At 49.4% G+C, this 21,840-nt stretch overlaps 1 protein-coding gene across 1 annotated transcript; it reads left to right on the top strand.

The window, feature by feature from the left end:
• Nucleotides 1–1,089: 1,089 nt before the first annotated feature.
• LOC127581337 (microtubule-associated protein RP/EB family member 1-like) lies at nucleotides 1,090–1,974 on the top strand. The gene is made up of 2 exons (XM_052035655.1): nucleotides 1,090–1,570; nucleotides 1,661–1,974. The coding sequence occupies exons 1-2, from the start codon at nucleotides 1,090–1,092 to the stop codon at nucleotides 1,972–1,974; spliced, it is 795 nt and encodes a 264-aa protein (XP_051891615.1).
• Nucleotides 1,975–21,840: the final 19,866 nt, after the last annotated feature.

Below are 21,840 nucleotides of genomic sequence, written 5' to 3'. Positions count from 1 at the left end.
TCGCATTTACTCTGTCTATACCCCTCATAATTTTGTAAACCTCTATCAAATCTCCCCTCATTCTTCTACGCTCCAAGGAATAAAGTCCTAACCTGTTCAATCTTTCCCTATAACTCAACTCCTGAAGACCCGGCAACATTCTAGTAAATCTTCTCAAATCTTCTCAAAAATCTTCTCAAATGGTGATGTTCATAGAACACGTTCAGCCTTACCTAGGGTTCATTGGGTATCGTTCTTGAAGGCAAGGACCTCACTCGGAGACGGTCTCCTCCAGAAATATCATAGGTGGCGAGATCCTAGGGCGAGCAGCTGCGATATGAGGAAGCCTCAGCTGTTGGTCAAGGAAGAAGTATGTAACAAATCGATCGCTCACCAGATATTGAAGGTTAAGGAATGTAGCTGTTGAGGACCAGGCCTTTGAATGAGGCAGCCAGATCACATGAAAGGAGGTGTCACCAAGGCACTAGGTTTTCTCCCACATCCCAAAGATGTGCAGGTTGGTGGGTTAATTTGCTGTAACTTTGCTCCCAGTAGTATGTGAATGGTAAAATGGAGGGAGGGGGTTGATGGGAATGTGGGGAGAATAGGTTACAAGGAAAATTAGTGGGGGGGGGGGGGTGGGTTTGCTCTATGAACTAGCATGGACTCGATGGCCAAAATGGCTTCCTTCTTTGTCGGATGGAAATATACCCCATAAAACCTAACTCTTTGGCCAGGGTTTTGGTCAACAATTGAACCATCCCAATACATGGCTCCTCAGTGTCAAACTTTGTTTGATAGCTTGCCCTTGAAACACCTTGGGGTGTTTTACTCCCATAAAGACACTATATAAATGCAAGTCTTTGCTGTTACTATTGAAGGAAATGAATATAGCTGGAACTTTTTTAAATATCCCATTTCTAGCACCCGTTACTGGGAAGTGCTCAGTAACATTTGACCACCCTTATTATGACATAATTGATTAGGTCACTGTAAGAAATAAGTTGCAGCTAAACGAGCAAAGGAAACAAGATATCAGCAAGGGGGGTGAAGAACGAGATAAACCTTGAGGGGAGGCGAGGAGCTGTGTGAGAGCAGGCAAGCAGTCAAATGGCTGTCAATGTTTACTTAACATCCTCAAGCAATGATAACCTGAGTCGACACAGCATGCTGGCCTGGGTCAACGACTCTCTGCAGCTGGGCTATACGAAGATCGAGCAGCTGTGCTCAGGTGCAGCCTATTGCCAGTTCATGGACATGCTCTTCCCTGGCTCCATCGCACTGAAGAAGGTGAAGTTCCAGGCTAGACTGGAGCACGAGTACATCCAGAACTTCAAGCTGCTTCAGGCGGCCTTCAAGAAGATGGACGTGGACAAGGTCATCGCGGTGGACAAGCTGACAAAGGGCAGATTCCAGGACAACTTCGAGTTCCTGCAGTGGTTCAGGAAGTTCCATGAGGCCAACTTCGACGGCAAGGCCTACGACCCGGTGGCCGCCCGCCAGGGGCAGGAGATGTGTCCGCTGCCGGCCTCTCGCACCCCAGCCTTCCACCGGCCCAAGAAGACGGCCAGCACCCTGAGTGCGGCCACGGGTCCCGCCCCGGACAGGAAGGCCCTCCGGCCCTCGTCATCGGGCACCTTCCTGGTGCGCTCCAAGGCCTCCCAGAAAGGGGGCGGGTCAGCGGGGGGGCAGTGTGCGGCGCCGAAGAGCACCGGAGGGGCAGCGGAGCGGACCAGCGCGGCAGGGAACGGCGACGCGCGCGTGAGGGAACTCGCCGAGCAGGTGAGGACCTTAAAGAGTGACCTGGTGGAGCTGGAGAAGGAACGGGACTTTTACTTTGGGAAGCTGAGGAACATCGAGGTGATCTGCCAGGAGAACCAACAGGCCGACAGCACGGTGATCCAGCAGGTGGAGAAGGAGCTGTACTCCAGTGACGACACCTTCACCCCGCACGAGGCTGGGTGCCAACAGCCAGAGGAAGCAGAGGAATATTAAAGCCAAGTCCATTGGCTGTAGCTTATTACAAATCAATGGCTGGAGGGAAGTAAGCCAGTTTAAAAAGGAAATATTTAGTGTGCAGAGGTGCTAGTTAAGTTAAATTAAAGTGTACCTCCTTCCTGAATAAATGAACCTTGTTGCTTTGTCACTTGCAACCCTATCCCCTCTCGGACAAGGTTGGCACTGGTTGTGTCGGTGGCAATGAGTTGCAGATGGTGCGGGGAAGGCGCCCCACAGGGCTCTTAGTTTGGGCGTATCGAGGTTCGAACCGGGGGATGAAAGGGATGGCCAATTAATGCGTGAGCCCCCTTGTATGTCTGTGGTCCAGTTTTAGCCAGGCTCACCGCCAACAGCAGCAGCTGGCAGACTGGTTTGCACCTCACCGCCCCGAAACCCAAGGATGGGACCTTTGCACAGGCTGCAAACCCAACCTTCAGGTTAAACACAGGCTCAGTCAGGTCAAAGCAGCTCCCTTAATTTCTGCAGAGATGGGATTGTGTTACTGAGTATTTTAGTGTTCTAAACAGCAAAAGCAATTAAAGCAGATTTATTTAATTTATCCTTTTCACGGGATCCTTGGCAAGGTCAGCACTTACTACCCACCCATGGTTGTCCCTGAGGAGGAGGCGGTGAGCTGCCTTCTTGAACCATGGTGGTCCTTCTGGTGAAGGAAGCCCCACAGTGATGTTGGGCAGGCTGTCCCAGGATTTAGACCCTATGACTGTGAAGCCCGGTGACAGGTTTCCAAGGCATGTAACCAGGAGGTGGAACCAGACAGCGGTGGCGTTCCCATTGTGCCTGCTGGGAGCTGTTGCTGAAGTAGCCTGGGTGAGTAACCACAATGCATTTGTGGATGTGCACACTGCAGCCACTGTGTGCTGATGCTGGACAGAATGAACGTATTACATTGGTAAATTAGTTTATTATTCTCACATGTACCAAGGTCCAGTGAAAAACTTTGTTTTGCATGCCATCCATACAAATCATTTCATCACATCTGTACATCAAGGTAGTACAAGAAAAAGCAATAACAGAATGCAGAATAAAGTGTTACAGTTACAGAGAATGTGCAGTGCAGGCAGATAATAAGGTGCAAGGCCATGACAAGGTAGATTGTGAGGTCAAGAGTCCATCTTATCGTACTAGGGAACAGCAGGATAGAAGCTGTCCTTGAGCCTGGTGGTACGTACTTTCAGGCTGCTGTATCTTCTGCCCGATGGGAGGGGGGAGAAGAGAGAATGTCCGGGGTGGGAGGGGCCTTTGATTATGTTGGCTGCTTTACCGAGGCAGTGAAGTGAACAGTCCATGGAGTGTCACAACTCTCTGCAGTTTCTTGCGGTCCCGGGCAGAGCAGTTGCCGTACCAAGCGTTGATGCATCCGGATAGGATGCTTTCTGTGGTGCATCCGTAAAAATTGATGAGGGTCAACGAGGACATGCCGAGTTTCTTTAGCCTCCTGAGGAAATAGAAGTGCTGGTGAGCTTTCTTGGCCGTGCCTTCTCAGGCTTGTCAGTGGTACATTCAAAGTGGGGAGTATTCCATCACACTCCCGCCTTGTGCCTTGTAGATGGCAGAAAGGCTTAGGTCTGTCAGGAGGTGAGTCGCTCACTGCAGGTTACCCACCTCTGACCTGCTCTTGTAGCCATGGGATGACGACCAGCGGAATAAATCCATGGCAGTGTTTCAAACCCTCTTGACCCAAGGAAAACTGGCATAGAGTTAAGTTAGAAAGTTAAGTTAGGAGGCTAAAGAACTTCGGTTTGTCCCCTTTGACACTCACCAATTTTCATCGATGCACCATAGAAAGCATCCTATCTGGATGTGTCACGGCTTGGTACGGCAACTGCTCTGCCCAGGACCGCAAGAAACTGCAGAGAGTTGTGGACACAGCCCAGCGCGTCACGGAAACCAGCCTCCCCTCCTTGGACTCTGTCTTTACCTCTCGCTGCCTTGGTGAAGCAGCCAGCATAATCAAAGACCCCACCCACCCGGGGCATTCCCTCTTCTCTCGTCCTCCATCAGGTAGAAGATACAGGAGCCTGAGGGCACGTACCACCAGGCTCAAGGACAGCTTCTATCCCACTGTGATAAGATTATTGAACGGTTCCCTTATATGATGAGATGGACTCTGACCTCACTATCTACCTTGTTGTGATCTTGCACCTTATTGCACTGCACTTTCTCTGTAACTGTGACACTTTACTCTGTACTGTTACTGTTTTTACCTGTATAACATCAATGCACTTTGTACCAACTCAATGTAACTGCACTGTGTAATGAATTGACCTGTACGATTGGTATGCAAGACAAGTGTTTCACTGTACCTCGGTACAAGTGACAATAATAAACCAATACCAATAGAAGTGAAGAGTTGACACTCTTCAAGAACTATTAAAATCCTCACACACCGCCTGTGGCTTTAACACAAATCTAACTTATCCGTATATAGCCCCCTTCCTGTGGTAAACATCCCAGGGTTTATGGCAAGAGAGTAATTGGGTGAAAGTTGACAACAAGGAGAGAGTGGAACAAGCTTGGTTCAAGATGTAGTTTTAAGAAGAGGAAGGTGAGCAGGTTTGGGGAGGGAATGGTACTTGGTGTCCCCATCATCCACTGGTATCTCCCCCCAGTTTTAACCTGGTTCACCATTCGTCACACTACTCGGAAAGCATCGCCCTACAGCTCCTGAAGTGTGAGATAGTGAGGCCATTGTACATTTTTGCAACTTTCTTTGCCGATAAGGAAACAGCTGTTTAAACATCCAACATGTTTTCCCACACTCAATTAAGAAATAAAAGTTGCTCTGTTAATTTGGATAGCTGCTTCTGGGATTTGGCTCAGACCCAAAACTCCCCCCACATTGGGTGGGGGAGGTGAGGAGGGACAACTGGTGTGGGGAGTAGAGCAAACCTTCAGCCTTATTACTGCAGGGTGCATGTAACACTTGTAAGTAAACTAGTAAAGAACTGCATTTGTATAGCAACTTTCAGTGCTTCCAAAATACTTTTTGGTGTGATTATTGTTCCAGTGTGTGAAATTCAACACCCGGGAAGCTCTCTAAAGCAGCAGTGTGGTTGTGACCAATCAAACTAACCTCCTGATGTTATTCCTGGCCAGGAACTGTCATTTTTATACTAATCCTCCCCTAGCCCATTTTATTCTACCCCCATTCCGATCAGATTCTGCCACTCATCTACACACTAGGGACAGCTTACAGCAGCCAATTAACCCACCAACTTAGTTTTGGGGATGTGGGAGGAAACAGGGCCCCCCGGGGGGAAACCCACACAGTCACAGGGAGAACGTGCAAACTCCACACAATGCAGTGCCCGAGGTCGGGATTGAACCTGGGTTTCTGGCACTGTGAGGCTATGGCTGTACTGACTGTGCCACCACGGACTGGGTTCAGTGAATTTGGGAGGGAAGAGACTGATACTGAAGTAGCTGTCATGCTGACTGCCGCGTTTCTGTGTTGTCCCATGCTCGATGTAAGGAGAAACAGCTGGGGGATTCCTATGTTATTTCTGGACACATTAATGCTGTATCTTGTTACCCAGGCTACCCTCAGCAAATAAGGCCATAAGACCATAAGATATAGGAGCAGAATTAGGCCATTCGGCCCATCGAGCGTGCTCCGCCATTCGATCATGGCTGATTATTTTTCTTAACCCCATTCTCCTGCCTTCTCCCTGTAACCCTTAACCCCCTTACCAATCAAGAACCTATCTCTGCTGTAAATGCACCCAATGACTTGGCCTCCACAGCCCTCTGTGGCAATGAATTCCACAGATGCACCACCCTCTGGGGTCAGTCCCTTTAGTCTGAGGCCGTGGCCGCAGATCCTGGACTCTCCCACCGATGGAAACATCTTCTCCACGTCCACTCTATCCAAGCCTTTCAGTGCCTGGTAGGTTTCAATGAGACTCCCTCATCCTTCTGAACTCCGTTGACTACAGGCCCAGAGACATCAAACGCTCCTCATACATTAACCTTCTCATCTCTGAGATCATTCTTGTGAACCTCCTCTGGACCCTCTCCAGAGCTGGCACCTCCTTCCTTAGATAAGAGACCCAAAATGTACTGGTTTCCTTGAGCTGAGGAAAGCCAGCAGTCAAATGGAAGCAAGTCCTTGCGGATCAGGAAAGGGAGAATCCTTCAGTCCTGGTATTGTTAAACGTAGGCTCCCTTTCCTCCCCGTTGTGACTCCGAACCCTTCCTGCGTTGTAATCCCTGGGTCACTCATCTGGAGACTTGTGAAGTGAAGGGACCACTGTGTTTTCAGCCTTATCCTCTCTCCTTCTTACCACCGCCTTCTTGCTCCATGTTTCACAGGCTACCCTTCTACCTTTACAACATGCCAATGTCATTGAGGGTTAACCCCTGATTAACCCCTGGCACCACCAGGCTGGGACCCTTCTCCTCTCCTGCAGTGTGAACACCGATCACCCTCAGCATGGTGCTCTTGGCCGTGTCCTCAGATCCTGAACCGATCAGCTGGCGGGGGTATTTGCAGACATTTTTAACCTCTCCCTGCTTCAATCTCAGGTTCCCACCTGCTTTAAGAAGACCATTATCATCATGGTACCCAAGAAAAACAAGGTAACATGCCTTAATGACTACCGACCAGTGGCTCTGACATTCACCATCATGAAGTGCTTCAAGAGGCTGGTCATGGCACACATCAACTCCAGCCTCCCAGACAACCTCGACCCACTGCAATTTGCCTACTGCTGAAACAGGTCTACAGTGGGATACCATCTCCCTCGCCCTACACTCAGCTCAGAAGCATCTGGACAGTAAAGACACCTACATTAGACTATTGTTTATTTACTACAGCTCCACCTTCGATACTATAATTCGAAGCAAACTCATCTCCAAACTCCGAGACCTGGGACTCAACACCTCTCTCTGCAACTGGATCCTTGACTTCCTGACGAACAGACCGCAATCAGTGAGGATAGGCAGCAATACCTCCAGCACAATTATCTTCAACTCTGGTGCCCCACAAGGCTGCTTCCTCAGCCCTCTACTCTACTCCCTATACACTCAAGACTGCATGGCCAGATTCTGCTCTAACTCCATCTACAAGTTTGCAGATGATACCACCGTAGTGGGCCGTGTCTCAAATAATGATGAGTCAGAGTACAGGAAGGAGATAGTGAGCTTAGTGACATGGTGTCATGACAACAACCTTTCCCTCAATGTCAGCAAGACAAATGAGCCGGTCATTGACTTCAGGAAAGGGGTTGATGTACATGCACCTGTCTACATCAATGGTGCTGAGGTTGAGAGGGTTGAGAGCTTCAAGTTCCTAGGAGTGAACATCACCAACAGCCTGTCCTGGTCCAACCACATAGACACCACGGCCAAGAAAGCTCACCAGCGCCTCTACTTCCCCAGGAGGCTAAAGAAATCTGGCATGTCCCCTTTGACTTCTCGCTGCCTCGTTAAAGCAGCCAGCATAATCAAAGACCCCACCCACCCGGGACATTCTTTCTTCTCCCCTCTCCCATCAGGCAGAAGATACAAAAGCCTAAAAGCACATACCACCAGGCTCAAGGACAGCTTCTACCCCGCTGCTATAAGTGTGTTGGATGTGTCCCGGGTCCAATAAAATGGACTCTTGACCTCACAATCTATCTCATTATGACCTTGCACCTTATTGTCTGCCTGCACTGCACTGTCTCTGTAGCTGTGACACTTTACTCTGCATTCTGTATTGTTTTCCCTTGTACTACCTCAATGCACTGTGTAATGAATTGATCTGTACGGTCGGTATGCAGGACAAGTTTTTCACTGTACCTCGCTACAATAATAAACCAATACCAATTCCAACTCCAGCATTCAGCAACACCCAAGTAGCAACAGCAGTGTTCAGATGCTACCATCTGGTGGACATCCTGTAGAATTACAGGAGACTCAACAGTGAGAATTCCTGCCTGTTGAGGCACACACACAGCCTAATTTCACAAGGAATTCCCTGCAGCTGGGAAGGATCTTTCCTGCCAAAGTTCTGCCAATATGGTGGAATAGGAGAAACCTTGAAGTAACTCACCACCATTTGTTTCAGAGTTGACTGTGTAAGCGTGAAAACCTCTCCGATCCCTGCCGTAACCCTGCTCTTGTGCTGAGCTTGGTAGCTTGGCATTTCAACCTGACCTGGATGTCCATTTTAGTGTTGCTATACTGAGGCAGTGATTAGGGTTGTGCCGGTTGGTTCAAGAACCGAATGGTTGAAGGGAAGTAGCTGTTCCTGAACCTGGTGATGTGGGACTTCAGGTTTCCGTACCTCCTGCCCGGTGGTAGAGAAGATGGCACGGCCCGGATGGTGGGAATCTTCGATGATAGATGTTGCCTTCTTGAGGCAGCGCCTCCTGGAGATACTCCCGATGATGGGGAGGGATGTGCCTGTGATTTACTAGCCTGAGTCCTCTACTCTCTACAGCTACTCTCTGCTGAGTCACTGGGCATAAGTTGCCCATAGAAAGAGCAGACCAGAGGTCAACTCCTGAGAGGGGGAGGATTCCACATGGGTTCCATGGTGGAGGACTCAGATGGACTTTAATGGGGACCCTCTACCAAAGGCAGCTCGGGGGGCACACACAGAAATTCTAGAGGCAGAACTGGCAGAAAGTCTGCATGTGATACCAGGGAGCAAGGAGGAGCCTGGTGCCAAACCTGCCCGGAGCTTGGATCCCAGTGTGGGGACATTGGCCAGTGCTGGAATCCATCACTGATTCATCTGGGCGATGAGCTGCAAGCGGTATTGAATCCAGAGAAGTGTGAGGGAGTGCACTTCTGGAGGTGCAGCGTATCGAGGGAATAGACAATAAGTGGAAAGAAACTGAGTGGTTATTTAGGAGCAAGGGGACTTTCAAGTCAATGTACACAGGTCCTTAAAGGTGGCAGCAATGGTCAGACAGGAGACTTTCCTATCTTTTAGCCCAGGCAGTGAGTGTAAGAGTGGGGAGCTGAAGTCAGAACTCCATACAACGTTACGCTGGTGCTCCCCCTGCTATCCCACAGAGGGCTGATTCACTACCACACTCTTGGTCCTGGAGTCCAGACGTTGACAGAGGCATATCGCCTGTAATTCAAAAGGAGACATCTGCTCAGGCTGCACGCTGATGTACCAGGAACCTGGCATGGACCCCTGCCCTCCACTGCCAATGGAAGGATCTCATGGACATACAGTTTGGTGTGGAGGGAAATGCTAGGCAATGTGGATAGTGTTAGAGAGCGGTGGGCAAGGCTCGAAGGGCCGAATGGCCTGGCTCCTACTGCTATTCCTTCTGCTCCCAAGCTTTGCTCTCCCTACTGACTGCTGGAGGAACTCAGCGGGTCGAGCAGCATCTGTGGGAGGGAAGGAATTGTCAACGTTTCGGGTTGAGATCCTGCATCAGGACTGAGCGTGGAGAGGGGGGAATGGGCAGTGTAAAGGAGAGAAGGGGAGTGGCGCGACAGAAGCCTGAGGTGATTGGTGGATTGGGGGGGGTACTGAAGGATGACGGGCAGATCGAGCCCGGTGGGGGGGGGGGGGTGGTCTGAGGAGGGAATGGAACAGGGTTTCAACTTGATTTATTGACAATTTCCTTCCCTCCACAAATGCTGCTCGATCCGCTGAGTTCCTCCAGCAGCTTGTTTGTTGCTCCAGATTCCAGCGTCTGCGGTCTCTTGTGTCTCCAGTTTCCCTCTCTATGACCCTCCCACATTACTAGTTTGACTCGAATCAGTAAGTGAACCAAAGGCATGCCTAGCAAGTAGTAAGACTCCTCGCATAGATGGTTCTTAGAATGTAGTAATCCAAAGATCACATCGAGTCATAGAGTCATACAGCATTGAAACAGACCCAATTGTCCGTGCTGACCGAAATTTCCATCCAAGCTAGTTCCGTTTGCTCGCAGTTGGCCCATATCCCTCCAAACCTTTCCTGTCCACATACCTGTCCAAGTGCCTGTTAGATGTTGTTAATGTACCTGCCTCAACCACTTCCTCTGGCGGCTTGTTCGATATACATGCCACCCTCTGGGTGAAAAAGTTGCCCCTCAGGTTCCTATTAAATCTCTCCCCCTCACCCTAAATCCATGTCATTTACAGGTGTCTTTATTTTAAAAACTTGATTAGAAACGTCCTTGATAGGAGTATGGAATCCTAATGTTGCCACCCCTGGTTTTTGAGTATGAAGTTGCATGTACCAGTGTAGAGGAGACCACAATGTGAGCACCAAATGCAGTACACTGGATTGGAAGGAGACCAAGTGAATCGCTGCTTCATCTGAAAAGACTGTTTGGGTCCCTGGATGGTGGGAAGGGAAGGTGTTGCATCATCTGTGTTTCTGAGGGATGGTGCCATAAGAAGGGAGGTGGTTAGTGGGAACGAAAGAGTGGACCAGTGAACAGTCCCTGTGAAGTGCTGTGAGGGAACACGGGGGAAGGTGTGTCTGGTGCTGGAATCTCTTCAAAGATGTCAGAACTTGCGGAGAGTGATCTGTTGAGTGCATAGTCTGGTGGGGTGTAAGGTGAGGACCGGGGGAACTCTGTCCTTGGTCTGTTCTGGAGGAGACGGGGTGGTAGCAGAGGCACGGAAAATGGATGGGATGTTGTCATGGGCTTTCTTAACAACGATAAGCCCTGGTTCAGGAAGAAGGAAGACATTTTAGAGACCCCCTGTTAACTCTGTTTCTCTTCCCACTGATGCGGCCTGACCTGCTGAGTATTTACTGCCTTTTCTGTTCTGTCAGAGATCGGTCCTCTGAACAAGAGGCCATCGACGTTCTCAGCTGTTTGCAACGAAATCTCATAACACTATTCAAAGAGAACCAGGTAATTAACGTCAGTGTTTGATGACTTTGGGTCCATGGTCAATGAAGTAGCTTTGAAGTGTAGTCAATCTTGTGATGCAGGAAGTGGGAGAGAATAATACTGATGGAATTACCCAGGACACCCTCCTTCCAACTCAAATCCCGACCCCTACTAAATAGATCCATTCAGATTATGCCCCATTGAACTGTTGATTATCTCTGGGCTTTCACCTTATACACGATTGCAAAAGTAAGAAATATTTTACCAACAATTTTACCAAATAATACTGCAAATGATGTAGATCTGAAACAAAAACAAGAAAATGCTGGAAATACTCAATGGGTCAGGCAGCATCTGTGAAGAGAGAAACGGAGTTAATGTTTCAGGTTAAAGCCCCTTGGTTAATTGCCCAGCTCCAGTGCTCCCTCCTTCTCTCACTACACCCTGAGTGAAGCTCAGTCACAGTCACTCCTGCCACTGACAGTCTCCCAACCCAGGCCTGGGGCATGGATGAAGTTACCATTGGAATGCCAACAACCAAAATGGCAGCTGGCACTCCCTGATTCTACAACTTGCATCCTCCTTAATGCTCCAGTAGAACTTCTCAGCCAACATACACAGAGACTGAGAATTTCAGAGGCAGTTATTACAGGATCTGCCCTCGAGCTTGTGTGGCTGAGAATGTGAAGATCCTCGTTGGCTTGAACTCCCAGCTTCCAGAGGTTGGTGGCTGGTATCTGACTCATGCCCACTAGGTCAAGGGGGGGTGTCTACTCAGGGAAAGGAGAGTTTGCCCCCTTCTCCCTGGATAGAGGCAGCATGGGTGTGCAGAGTTACCCAACGATTCAGGGAGTGACAGGCTGTGTTCCTTGGTCTCTCTGAGCTCCACACACCAACCTGGCCTCTTGTCAACAGGTAAGGCTCCCTGAATGTGCCAGTGGTGTGTGACCACCATTGGAAAGTCCTCACGGTCAGTGCAGTGCCCCCAACAAGTTCATCCTGAGGCTGGCCTCTGCACATTCCAAAAAGCCTTTCAAGTTGAAGTTCAAGTTCAAGTCATGAAAGTTGGCTTTTTGCAGCAGCACTGTATATTACATAAACTTAAATTAACATAAATTATACATAATTTACATGACAAAATAAACATAACGACATTAGTGTAAGTTGAGACAGAAAAATAGAAATACAATCTGACATGGTGTTAGGGTATTTCACGTCAGTTCTGACGGCCGTGGGGAAGAAGCTGTTGTTGAACCTTGAGGCGTGGGTCTTCAGGCTGATGGCAGCATTGGGAAGAGGGCACGGCCCAGATGGTGGGGGTCCCTGATGATGGATGTCGCCTTCCTGAGACACCTCCTCTAGTAGATGTCCTCGACGGTGGGGAGAGCTGTGCCCGTGATGGAACTGGCTGAGCCCACCACTCTCTGTAGCCTCTTGTGTTCCTGTGCATTGGAGTCCCCATATCAGGCTGTGAGGCATCCAGTCAGAATGCTTTTAACTGCAATCTGTGGAAGTTCATCAGAGTCTTTGATAACAGACTGAATCTCCTTAAACTTGTAAGAAACTTTTAAGGAGATTCAGCTTTTGGAAGACAAGGGTGATTTCCACAACCCATGGCTGCTCATTCCAGCCTGGGCCGCTGGTGATACTAAAGGATGGGGTTACAACTGCAGCCACGTGCAGCAAGAAGCATTGCAGACTCTGGTATCAGGGTTCATTGCCTTGATTGCTCTGGGATGCTATGTGTTGGTAACAGCTTTTTTTTATATATATATAAACGTTTATTCACTAAAAGCACTACAAAAAGACAACCAGTGTCAATACACTACATCTAATACAGAAAAGAAGAAACTACGCAACGACATACTACAGTAGAGAATGCAAACTAATACTAACAAAACACACACGCAACGCTACACCCGTTAACGCAACACGCAACACTTCAAATAAGAATCGCATTCGTACCGTCCACGACACACGTCCCACCGAGGGGCCCACCGAGCGCGGAACTCGGCTAGCGTGCCCGCGGAAACCGCGTGCTCCCTCTCTAAACACACCCGCGCGTGCACGTAAGCGCGGAAGATGGGCAGACAGGCAGACCTGCCGGTACCCTCGGCCGCCCGCCGCCTCGTCCCGTGGATGGCCAGCTTGGCCAGGCCCAGCAGGAGACCCACGAGGAGATCCGCCGCGCGCCCCTCCCCGCGCCGCACCGGGTGCCCGTAGACCAACAGCGCCGGGCTGAAGCGCAACCAGAACTTCAGCAGCAGCCCCCGCAGATACTCGAAGAGGGGCTGCAACCTCTCGCTCTCCGCGTACGCGTGGTACGCCGTCTCCTCCTGGCCGCAGAAGTGACAGGCGGCCGTGTTGGTAACAGCTCCTTCATCCTTCCCAACCCAACTACAAATCCCTTGGCGACTGCACGGCAGGGAGAAGGAGGGAGAAGACAGCGGCAAGCGGCGATGAGGGGAGACCTCCTCTGCGCATGCTGCCTGGGCGCACCGAATCTTCTTGAAGCCCAGCTGATGCCCCCGTCAGAAGAGGTCAGTTAAAGAGGCAGCCTGCAGGTGCCCAGCCAGATGGAAGCATCTCAGGCTCGTCACTTCCTTCCATCCACCTTCACTGTGCGTTCCCTCAGGAAGGCTAACGGCATGGCCGAGGATGCCTGCCACCCCGGCCATTTCCTTTTCTCTTCCCTACCTTCCCGGAGAAGATGCAGGAGCCGGAAAACCCGGACGTCCGGACTTAACAACAGCTTCTTCCCCACTGCCGTCAGACTCCTGAACCAACCAGCTCTTTCACATCCTCTTTCTGTTTTTGCCGCCACATTGTTGGATCCTTAACTCCTCCTCTCTCGGTTAATCTGTTATTGTCACATTAGCATTTCTTTTTGCACTGCTTCAGGTTGCACTGCAACCTTTGCACCATCCTGCTGTTTTGCACTAGTCGTATTTATTGTGTTTGTTATTACCATGTATACTGTTTACTCTGTGAGCTTCACGTGAGCAAGGAATTTGATGTATAGGACAGTAAGTTAATCTCAGAAGGATGTGTCATAACCATTGGTCCACACTAGTGGCTGGCAATGATTGGCTCCATCAACTGTCAGTCTTCTCATTCCCTCCCTCGGCACTGAATGGCAGTTACTTTACCCATTCCCTGCCAGGAATGTCCTGGGGACCACCATTGATCATAAACTGCCCTGGTGTATAATTACTGCTGTCTGAAGAGCACCTTGGAGGCTGCACCTACAAAGGCTTGTGTTAGGACTCCCTGCGGCTCAAACTCAGCGAAGATTGACTACCGCGCCAGGGGCTCCTACTCCAAAGACGTTTATCACATGGCAGCTACCATGCCATCTCTGGTAATCACCCTCAGCTTTCATTGCAGCCCAACATGGTGGGCAGCACAGTGGCACAGCTGGTAAAACCACTCCCTCACAGCTCTGGTGACCCAGGTGCAATCCTGATGTCAGCTGCTGTCTGCAGGTTACACAGTCTCCTGGTGACCGCGTGGGCTTCCCCAGGGTGCTCCGGTTTCCTCCCACGTCCCAAAGGCACGCGGGTTGGTAGGTTAGTTGGCCGCCGTACATCTGTAGTTGCCTCGCTGTATTTGGCCCCAGGTGTAGGTAAGTGGTAAATTGGAGGGACTTCTCTTTCTTTTGACTCCTGTTGTTTGTGCAAATCCTGGCCAGCTCTGTTTGTTGGAGCCCTGGACTGAGAAAACCAGGGACAGAACAAGGAGCAGATTATAGGCCCCTGCAGCGGAGAAGCAGAGGACTGCAGATGCCGGAATCTAGAGGAAAAGCACGACGACGCTGGAGGAGCTCAGCAGGCCAGGCAGCATCCGTGGAGAAAAGCAGACGGTCAACGTTTCGGATCAGGGCAATGGGATGAAGGGGAGCTGGGACGGAAGGACGGCCACATCGGAGCTCCTATCCTTCACTATCCAATGGGCTCACTGCTCGCCAAGCCAACAACCCCCAGCACCTCTCATCAGTGAGGACAGGTCTTGCGACCCCTTCCTATTTTTGCACAGGCCGCATGACATCATCCCGCGCACCCCCCCCCCCCACCCCCTCGCCCTCCCGTTAGAGAAGGGTCAGTGAGTGGTAATGTGTTGGGATGTGCCGGCTGTTACTGAACAGATTGTGACTAAGGGTGCTTCAGTGCTTCAGTGCTTCATCTGGCAGACTGCAGCAGTTCAAGAGAATGGTTCATCGTGTGGGCAGTAATTGCAGGTCTGGCCAGTGTTACCCACATCCTGTACGTGAATAAAAAGATCACAAAGCACATTGGCTGTGTTTACGTAGATCTTACCAGTCACTGGTGGAACTGCTGTTATGTACTGTTATCCAATTGGTCACAGCAGTTGCTATGTTTATAAGTGTTGCATGGGTTACCATTGTCCCAATGAATACTAAACTGTGAAGATTATTTTAGTGCTTTGAATACTAGAGGGCATAGGTTTAACGTGAGAGGAGGAAAGTTTGAAGGGGATGTGCGGGGCAAGTTTTTCTACACAGAGAGTGGTGGGTGCCTGGAACGGGCTGCTGGGGGTGGTGGGAGAAACAGGTATGATAGAGACGTTCAAGACACAAGAGGTTCTGCAGATGCTGGAATCTGGAGCAACACACACAAAATGCTGGAGGAACTCGGCAGGTCAGGCGGCATCTGTGGAGGGAAATGAACTGATGAGTCTTGAGGAATGGTCTCGACCTGAAATGTCGACTGTTTATTTCCCTCCATAGATGCTGCCTGACCTTCTGAGTTCCTCCAGCATCTTGTGAGAGGCGTTTAAGAGGCTATTGGGTAGACATATGAATATGCAGGGAATGGAGGGATATGGAAGAGATTAGTTTAATTTGGCATCATGCTTGGCACAGTCTGTGGGCTGAAGGGCCTGTTCCTGTGCTGTACTGTTCTATGTTCTATTTTGCTTGCTTTATTCTAAAGCTTGTTTGGAGCAGATCAAAGGAATTAATGGAGACACGAGAGACCACAGATGCTGGAATCAGGAACGACAAACAATCTGCTGGAGGAACTCAGTGGGCTGACAGGACTGATGCAGGGTTTGGACACAAAACGTTAACAAGTCCTTCTCCCCACTCCCCCCACCCACCCCCCATGGATGCTTCTCGACCCGCTGAGTTCTTCTGCCAGATTGTTGCTTCAAAAGAATGAATGTTGTAGGGCTGGTTACTGGTTTTATTTTCTGGTTTGTTTTATTCACTGCAGGGACTTAGGTACAGAACGGAAACTACAAATGGCAGTGTATTGTTTAACATATCTTTTACTCTTTATTCAAAATCCAGAGGCAAGCTGAGGAAGGAACAGGGACTGAGAGAACACTTCAAATTAACGGCAACTGCATTTACCGATAAATTATCAGATGCTGCCAACCAGCAAGGCTCCTGGGCAGGCAGAGCTAGAGCGATATCCTTGTTCTGGACCTCCATACAGAACCAAATGACTGCAGATGCCGGAAATCTGAAATAAGACAAACCGGAGGTACTCAACAGATCAGGCAGCATCTGTGGGGAGAGATGCAGAGTTAGTGATTCAGATGGATGGCCGAAGGTCAACCTGAAACATGAATATTGAATCCTCCCACTTACACACAAACCCCGCCCCCCCACCCACACGGCAGTGTTGCGGTTAGAGTAATGCTTTACAGCACCAGCGACCAGCGTTCAATTCCGGCTGCTGTCTGTAAGGAGTTTGTGCGTTCTCCCAGTGTCTGCGTGGGTTTCCTCCGGGTCCTCCGGTTTCCTCCCACATTCCAAAGACATACAGGTTAGGAAGTTGTGGGCGTGCTATGTTGGCGCCGGAAGTGTGGCGACACTTGCGGGCTGTCCCCAGAACACTCTACGCAAAAGATGGATTTCGTTGTGTGTTTCGATGTACATGTGACTAATAAAGATACCTTATCTTATCTTCTCCCCTTTCCTAGCCTTTTATTCCTCTCTCTTCTTACCCTTGACCCGTCCCCCGGTGGATCTGCTCTCCTCTCCTCCCCCGCACCTACCTATCACTATCTCTTACCTGCATCTACCTATCACCACCCTGTGCCCACCCCGCCTCCCCTATTTTGTCCACCTATCACTGCTCTGCTTTTCCCTCCTATATATCGGGCTTCCCCTTTTCCTCTCTTCAGTTCTGAAGAAGGGTCCTGACCCAAAACGTTGACCGCCTGCTTTTCTCCACAGACGCTGCCTGGCCTGCTGAGTTCCTCCAGCATCGTCGTGTTTTTCATCTAGATTCCAGCATGAGTCCTGTGTTTCCCTGAAACATTAACTCTGTTTTTCTCTCTCCATAAAAGCTTCCCAGCACTTTAGAATTTTATTTCCTTGGCCCCAGTTTCCCATCTCCCACAGTTTAAACCCCCCTGGCCTTAATGGGTGGATTTTAGCCCAAGCTACAAGTTAGCTGCTTGTTCAAAGATTTTTGATACATTATCAACCAACTAAACCAGCTTATCTTTTCAAGTTTCTAATTTGAGGAATTTTCTGAGCACCTGGACCTCCGGAATATTTTTAAGGCAGAGGTAGGTAAAGCACTGGACTGAAGTGAACTACAGCTAAAGCCCAGCTCTGTTTTTGCCGCCCAGTTTTAGAGTGGAGTTACCTCTTGACTTAAGTTACCTGCTGAACTGGTCTCATGGGCTTTTCAGTTTCAGTACACGTCAGGTTCTTAGTCAAACATTCACCACTCAGAGTTAAAGATTTCACCCTTTCCCCTGTGGGAATCTTGGACTGCAGTGCTGTTTAACTCATGCAATCTTCATGCACTAACCCCAGCTCCGCGTGACCTGCACATTTGAGTTTAAGCCACCACTCAGGTTATGCAGCCGCCTGTTCTCTTTCACCACCTTCCCACCTGCCATCACACCTGTTCTGAGTTCCTGGGCAGCACGGGCTAACAACAGATAGAGCTGCTTCTTCATTGCACCAGCGATCTGGGGTCAATCCTGACTTCACGTGCTGTCCGAGGGAGTTTGCCTGCTGTCCCTGTGACCATGTGGGTTTCCCCCGGGTGCTCCAGTTTCTTCCCACAGGTGTGTTGGTTGGTCGGCCAGTTGGCCGCTGTAAGTCTGTAATTGCCGCACTGTATTTGGGCCCCACTGTGCAGGTAGGTGGTAGATTCAAAGTCAAAGTCGAGTTTATTGTCACATACACAAGTACAGTACGCACAGGTGCAATGAAAAACTTACTTGCAGCAGCATCACAGGCACAGAGCATCAGATAAGCAGCATTCACAAGGAAAACACGAATTAAAGATAAATTATACACAATTTTTGCAAGAAAACACAATTAGAACAAAAGAAAGTCCATTTTAGTGCAGGGTGGTCATGGTGTTGCTATACTGTAGTGATTAAGATTGTGCCAGCTGGTTCAAGAACTGAATGGTTGAAGGGAAGCAGCTGCTCTTGAATATGGGGCAAATTGACGCGCATGTGGGGAGAATAAAATGGGATCGGTGTAGGGTTAGTGTGAGTGCTTGTTGGATAGGGAGGACATGTTTCCATGCTGTATGTCTCTATGATTCTACCCTATGCTTTCATCATTAATTGTATTTTATATTCCCTTATGAGATAGCAGGAGGGCTTTGGCTCATTAAGTCCATGCCAGCTCGCAAAGCAGTCCCGTGAATCCTATTCCGCCACACTTCCCTGTAACTAATGCTCTCCCACACGCCCATCAACATCCCTTCATTCTCTCACCACCCACCAACACTAGGGGTAATTTACTGTCACCACTTAACCTACCCACTATCGCATCTCAGGGAATTAACCTTCCTACTCTCCACTGCCTCTCAGTTAGACTGTAGTGCCCCTGGAGTTGGGAACACTGGATTTTAAGAACAGTTTTACAAACATACAAACCTCGATCTTGCTTCACCACTTCATAACATCATGACCGATCTCATTTTAACCTTGGCTCTGTATTCCCATTTGGCACAATAGTGTAGCGGTTAGCATAACGCTATTACAGCACCAGCAACCCGGGTTCAATTCTGGCCACTGTCTGTAAGGAGTTTGTACGTTCTCCCCATGCGTCTGCGTGGGTTTCCTCCGGGTGCTCTGGTTTCCTCCCACATTCCAAAGACATAGGGGTTAGGAGCTGTGGATATGCTAAGTTGGCACCGGAAGAGTGGTGACAATTGCGGGCTGCCCCCAGCACATTCCCAGTAATGCAAAAAGATGTATTTCACTGTGTGTTTCGATGTATATGTGACTAATAAATAAATAACTTATAAATATCTTAACCTTTCACTTCCTTGCTTATCTAGAATCTATCCACCCCACCATATAAATATTCAAAGACTGCTTCCACCATCCTTTGAGGAAGAGACTCCCAAAGACCTATAACCCTCTGAGGGAAAACATTTTGCCATATTTCTGCCTCTTATTTCCCTACATCCTCTGTCCCTGGCCCAGCCTCTGCCCTGAGGTGTTAATACAAAAAGTTGCCTGTACTTACCTAGATCTCCAGCAGCTTGATTCAACACACTGCAACTCCCAACCTTTTTTCCCTCACAAAGGATCTTTATAGGGCAAGTTGGTTTACGTGAATCTGCTGTTCATAATGAACTCACATGGATGATGACGATCCTCAGCTCAACCTCAGCACCACCACTCTCGAGCCCTCCACCCAAGTGGTCAGCCTGCTAAGTTAACCCCGGCTAAATACCGAGCAGGCACGGCAGTGTAGCGGTTAGCGTAACGCTATTACAGTGCCAGCGACCTGGGTTCAGTTCCCGCCACTGTCTGTAAGGAGTTTGTACGTTCTCCCAGTGTCTGCGTGGGTTTCCTCTGGGTGCCCCGGTTTCCTCCCACATTCCAAAGATGAACGGGTTAGGAAGTTGTGGGCATGCTATGTTGGCTCCGGAAGTGTGGCGACACTTGCGGGCTGCCCCTAGAACACTCTGTGCAAAAGATGCATTTCACTGTGTGTTTCAATGTACATGTGACTAATAAAGACATCTTATCTTATATGGCCAAGGTCAAAGCCACTCTTCCAGTGCCCACAACAAGCTGTTCACTGATCACCGTCCTTCTTCTTGAACTGTTTGAGAAAGAAAGGTTGGACCTTGTTGCACTAGATCCCACCGTGAGCCTCTGGCCAGGTTTACACTGAGGCTACTTCCCTCTGTGAACCAATGAGCTGCCTTGTCCTCCAACTCATCTGCTGCTGAAGCCCCCCCAGACCTGGCGCTGATCTACTTCAGGCCAACCTTCCATCTTATTACATCCTTCATGTCCATTAGGACACAGGACACACAGGACCAGCTGGGGGCCAGGGGAAGGGGTGGTCTGCAAGAGGACTGGCGGGTCAGTTGGGTAAGAGGAACAGGCCAGGGTCAGAGAGAGGATTGGACTGTGGTTAGCTGAGCATTAAGGAAAGAGCTAATTGGGGTTCGGGGTCAGGATTAAACGGAAACATGATGACAGCAGGAGTCAGGATCATTTGGAGGAGATTGGGTTGGGGCTTTGGGATTGGCTGGAGAAAAATTCAGAGGAAGGGGTTGGGATTGGTTAAAGAGTTGCTTGGGTTCAGGGGTTGCGGTTGGCTGGCGAGAGGTTCAGGGGAAGGGGTTGGGATTGGTTGCAGAGGCAACTGGTGTCAAGGGTCAGGGTTGATCAGAGAGGTGCTCAGGACCAAGGGACAGGATCAAATGGATAAAGTCTGCAGTCTTAACAGTAACAACACACAATGGACAGAAAAAGAAAAAAACAAAGAGGAAAAAACAAACAAAAAAAAACACAGATCAGTAGTGAAGCATCGGCTGCTGAGACTGTTCAACACCTGCTCAAGATCTGTCTGTTTACTTGAGTTCTGGAGATCATTTTGCATTCTTGCACTGCCGAAACTCAGTGAAGATCTTTCAGATCCAAAGAACTTCTGAACAGTTTCCACATTTTACCATTTCCATGAATTTTGAGCAGGTCCTCCTGAATCGACACGCACTCATTCTGGAAAAGCAGCTCATCTGGAACAGACCAATGTGCAGCCAAGCAGCTGGTGCACTGACCAGGCACTGAAGCTCACCCAATTCATCAAGGCGCTACAGAGGCTGGAATATGAGCAAAAAAAAACAGTCAGCCATTGAATATCGCTTTGGAAGGTCCCTGAGATGGCAAAAGACAATCATCTGGTCCAGATGATCAATGTCATGGTGCGCGTAAACATTAGTGAGCTCTGCCCAAAACCGCAAGAAATTGCAGAGTTGTGAACAGTGGCCAGTCCATCATGCAAACCAGCCTCCCCTCCATTAACACTGTCTACACTTCCCGCTGCCTCAGGAAAGCAGCCAGCAGAATCAAGGACCCCTCCCACTCTGGTCATTCTCTCTTCTCCCTCCTTCCATCGGGCAGAAGGTACAAAAGCTTGAGAACAGATTGAGAAGCTTGAGAAAAACTTGAGATTAAGGTGGATAAGTCTCCAGGGCCAGATGAGATATACCCCAGGTTGTGTGAGAGGCAAGAGATGAGACTGCTGGGGTCTTGACCAAGATCTTTGTGTCCTCTCCAGTCACAGGCAAGGTCCTGGAGGACTGGCAAATGGCTAATGTTGTTCCTTTGTTCAAGAAGGGAAATGGGAATAATCCTGGTATCTATAGACCGGTGAGTCCCAGGTCAGTGGTAGGGAAGCTATTGGAGAGAATTCATAGGGATAGGACATAAGATCATTTGGAAAACAATGGCCTAATTAGGAACAGTCAGCATGGCTTTGTACGTGGCAAGTCGTGTCTTACTCACATAATTGAGCTTTTCGAGGAGGTGATCGGTGAAGGTAGAGCTGTGGACTTTGTCTACATGGATTTTAGTAAGGCATTTGACAAGGTCCCTCATGGGAGGCAAATCCAGAAGATTAAGATGCATGGGATCCATGGTGAATTGGCTGTTGACAATCAGACTTAGCTTGCCCAGAGAAGACAGTGGTCGATGGGACTTACTGTGTCTGGAGGTCTGTGACTAGTGGAACCTCTGCTATTTGTGGGGAGGGGGACGGGGGAGAGGGAGGAAGGGGAAGAGGGGGGAGGGGAGGAGGGGGGAAGAGGGT

This window comes from Pristis pectinata, chromosome 21 (genome assembly GCF_009764475.1).
Source record: "Pristis pectinata isolate sPriPec2 chromosome 21, sPriPec2.1.pri, whole genome shotgun sequence".
In the NCBI taxonomy this organism is placed as follows: domain Eukaryota; kingdom Metazoa; phylum Chordata; class Chondrichthyes; order Rhinopristiformes; family Pristidae; genus Pristis; species Pristis pectinata.
Note: the sequence above shows the minus strand (reverse complement) of the source record. Positions and strands in the feature narration are given on the sequence as shown.